The sequence below is a fragment of the Sinocyclocheilus grahami genome, unplaced genomic scaffold (genome assembly GCF_001515645.1).
Source record: "Sinocyclocheilus grahami isolate Dianchi unplaced genomic scaffold, SAMN03320097.WGS_v1.1 scaffold1325.1, whole genome shotgun sequence".
Taxonomy (NCBI): domain Eukaryota; kingdom Metazoa; phylum Chordata; class Actinopteri; order Cypriniformes; family Cyprinidae; genus Sinocyclocheilus; species Sinocyclocheilus grahami.
The window spans coordinates 92,311-95,436 of record NW_015506504.1 but is presented as its reverse complement, the minus strand read 5'-3'; the positions used below and the strand labels follow the sequence as shown (position 1 = coordinate 95,436).

General features: G+C 36.8%; 1 protein-coding gene across 1 annotated transcript in view; it reads right to left on the bottom strand.

Annotated features, from left to right (window-relative positions):
• The window catches only part of LOC107569233 (zinc finger protein 850-like), a 44,005-nt gene that overhangs the window by 5,361 nt on the left and 35,518 nt on the right, over positions 1-3,126 (bottom strand). The window contains exons 2-3 of the mRNA XM_016255262.1: positions 305-988; positions 44-226 (exon numbers count right to left, since the gene is read on the bottom strand). Of these exons, the coding sequence (XP_016110748.1) occupies positions 44-226; positions 305-988 (867 nt within the window). The remainder of the gene's footprint in view (positions 1-43; positions 227-304; positions 989-3,126) is intronic.

Below are 3,126 nucleotides of genomic sequence, written 5' to 3'. Positions count from 1 at the left end.
GATCTGAAGATGATCTACTTACTGTGATTGCTTTTTGTATGACTGTGTAGAGAAGATGAATGATTGAAACGCTTCCCACATGCAGTGCAGTGATACGGTTTCTCTCCAGTGTGGATCCTCTCATGTGTTTTCAGATGTCCCGACCGACTGAATCTCTTGTCACAGTGTGAACACTTGTAAGGTTTCTCTCCAGTGTGGATCATCTCATGCTGTTTTAAACTGTTTGCTGTAGTAAAAGTCTTTTCACACTCAAAGCACATGTACTCTCTCACAGCAGTATGTATTTTCTGATGTTCTTTCAAACTTTGTAAACGTGAAAAACTCTTTCCACACAAATAACATGAATGTGGCTTCTCCTTTGTATGAACTCTCAGGTGTTTCTTCAGGTTTGAAGCTCTCAAAAATGTTTTGCTGCACTGATCACATGTGTACAGTTTCTCTCTTGTGTGGATCCTCATGTGATCTTTGAGGGTTGCTGATTGTGTGAAACTCTTCCCGCATTGATCACAAGGAAATGGTTTCTCTCCAGTATGAACACTCATATGCCTTATAAGGTTTTCTTTTCGTGTGAAACTCTTCCCGCATTGATCACATGTGTACGGTTTCTCTCCAGTGTGGATCCTCTCATGTGTTTTCAGATGTCCTGAATGACTGAATCTCTTGTCACAGTGAGGACACTTGTAAGGTTTCTCTCCAGTGTGGATGTTCATGTGTAATTTAAGAGTTGATAATTGTGTGAAGCTCTTCCCGCACTGATTACAAGTGTATGGTTTCTCTCCAGTATGAACTCTCATGTGAAGCACAAGATGATGTTTGAATGAGAAACTCTTTCCACACTGAGTGCAGGTGAAAGATTTCTTGGCTCTTCTTTTCTTTAAATCTTTCTGTTTGGTTTGAGAGCAACTCAAAGGTTTTTCTTCAGTTTTAACATGATTTTTCTCCTCAACTTCACTCAATTCTTCATTCTCATTATTTTCTCCATTTAACTCTGAAATAAAAGTAAAAATGGTTTATTTTCAGTTAGTCATAAAAACAGAGAAATGTGAAAGTAGTTAAAAATGAACCCTGATGTAAACATATATCTTTTTGATGTATTTTTATAAATAATGTCTCTCTGAATATAAATATCAGACGCTTCATAACCGCCTTTTACAGGATAAAGAAATGACAGTAAGACGTGATTGTGGTCAAAGTGAACGTGTTCCTGCAGAACATTACTCTTACCTATTGGTTAACACTAAGCTTGTGATTTTATTCATCTTTATTATTTTAATTTTTAATGTTTTAAATGTTTTATAGTTTTAAACTATACTGAACAAAAATATAAACGCAACACTTTTGTTTTTGCCCCCATTTTTCATGAGCTGAACTCAAAGATCTAAGACTTTTTCTATGTACACAAAAGGCCTATTTCTCTCAAATATTGTTCACAAATCTGTCTAAATCTGTGTTAGTGAGCACTTCTCCTTTGCCGAGATAATCCAACCACCTCACAGGTGTGGCATATCAAGATGCTGATTAGACAGCATGATTATTGCACAGGTGTGCCTTAGGCTGGCCACAATAAAAGGCCACTCTAAAATGTGCAGTTTTATTGTATTGGGGGGTCAGGGGGTCCGAAAACCAGTCAGTATCTGGTGTGACCACCATTTGCCTCACGCAGTGCAACACATCTCCTTCGCATAGAGTTGATCAGGTTGTTGATTGTGGCCTGTGGAATATTGGTCCACTCCGTGTCCGAATCCACTTTTGCTAGTTTCACGACGGGAAAAATGGTCGGCGTGCCTGGCGCATGGTCTAAAAGTGTTGTCCCTATTCTCTTAATGAGTCATGGGTGTGTTTTGGGTGTGGTTGTAATTTGGTCACAGTGTCCACACCATCTCAGTCTCTCCGCTCTGCTGGTTCTCTACTCTGTACTAGCCTTGTTGTAAACTCAAAACTATGGGTGGGAGGTCATTCTTTTGTATTGCTTCCAGGCTGTGGATTTCTCTGCCTTGTCCTATTAGGAATGCTCTGTCTTTTGATTGATTTTAGAAATGACTCAAAACGTATCTCTTTAGTGAAGCTTTTAAGTTATAATCTTACAGTTGTTGTTGCCATTGTTGTTATTGTGATTGTTATTATGGAGTAATGTTGTTTCTTTTATTGTTGTTTTATGCTGTTGTAGCGCCTCGAGTGTAAGAAAGGTGCATTACAAATAAAATGTATTATTATTATTTTATTCGACACCTGATGTGTGCAGTTTACTATGCTTGCTTTAAAAAAGTTATCCTCTTCAGTATGATTTTTTGTATGTTTGTTTTTTGATTGTAGTCTTTTTCCCACAGCTATTGTTTTCTTTGGATTTGCTTCTCAGTTCCATTCAATTTTAAGGTTTTCTTTGTTAATTCCATGTTTCCTGTCATGCTAATTCAGATTAACACAGTTGGTTTTAAATAGTCCAGGACTCCATAGTACAGGAGTTAGTAATCTGTGTTTCAGAAAGTCATTTTTAAAACCTTGATTATATTGTTGTTTTATACTGTTGTAGCGCCTTGAGTGTAAGAAAGGTGCATTACAAATACAATTCATTATTATTATTATTTTATTTGACACCTGATGTGTGCAGTTTACTTTGCTTGCTTTAAAAAAAGTTATCTTCTTCAGTAACATTTTTTGTATGTTTGTTTTTGATTGTAGTCTTTTTTCCACTGCTATTGTTTTCTTTGGATTTGCTTCTAAGTTCCATTCAATTGTAAGCTTTTCTTTGTTTATTCCATGTTTCCTGTCATGCTAATTCAGATTAACACAGTTGGTTTTAAACGAACCTAGTTGATTTTAGTCCAGGACTCAATAGTACAGGAGTTAGTAATCTGTACTTAATCTGTGTTTCAGAAAGTCATTTTTAAAACCTTGATTAACTATCCTAGATTAAGCCTACTTCTGGCTTAATTTAAACCCTGTCCGGGAAATTTACAGAATTTACCTCAGAAGAATGTGATGAAGTCAGACCCCCGAGGGTTACAACGTTGTATGCCTAATGTGCCACAAACAGTCACTAAAAATGAATGAAGAATAAAGACCAACCTCCTTGTTCCTCGTGTTTTATTCTCCGGGTTTCTGGTTCCTCGTGTTTTATTCTCCGGG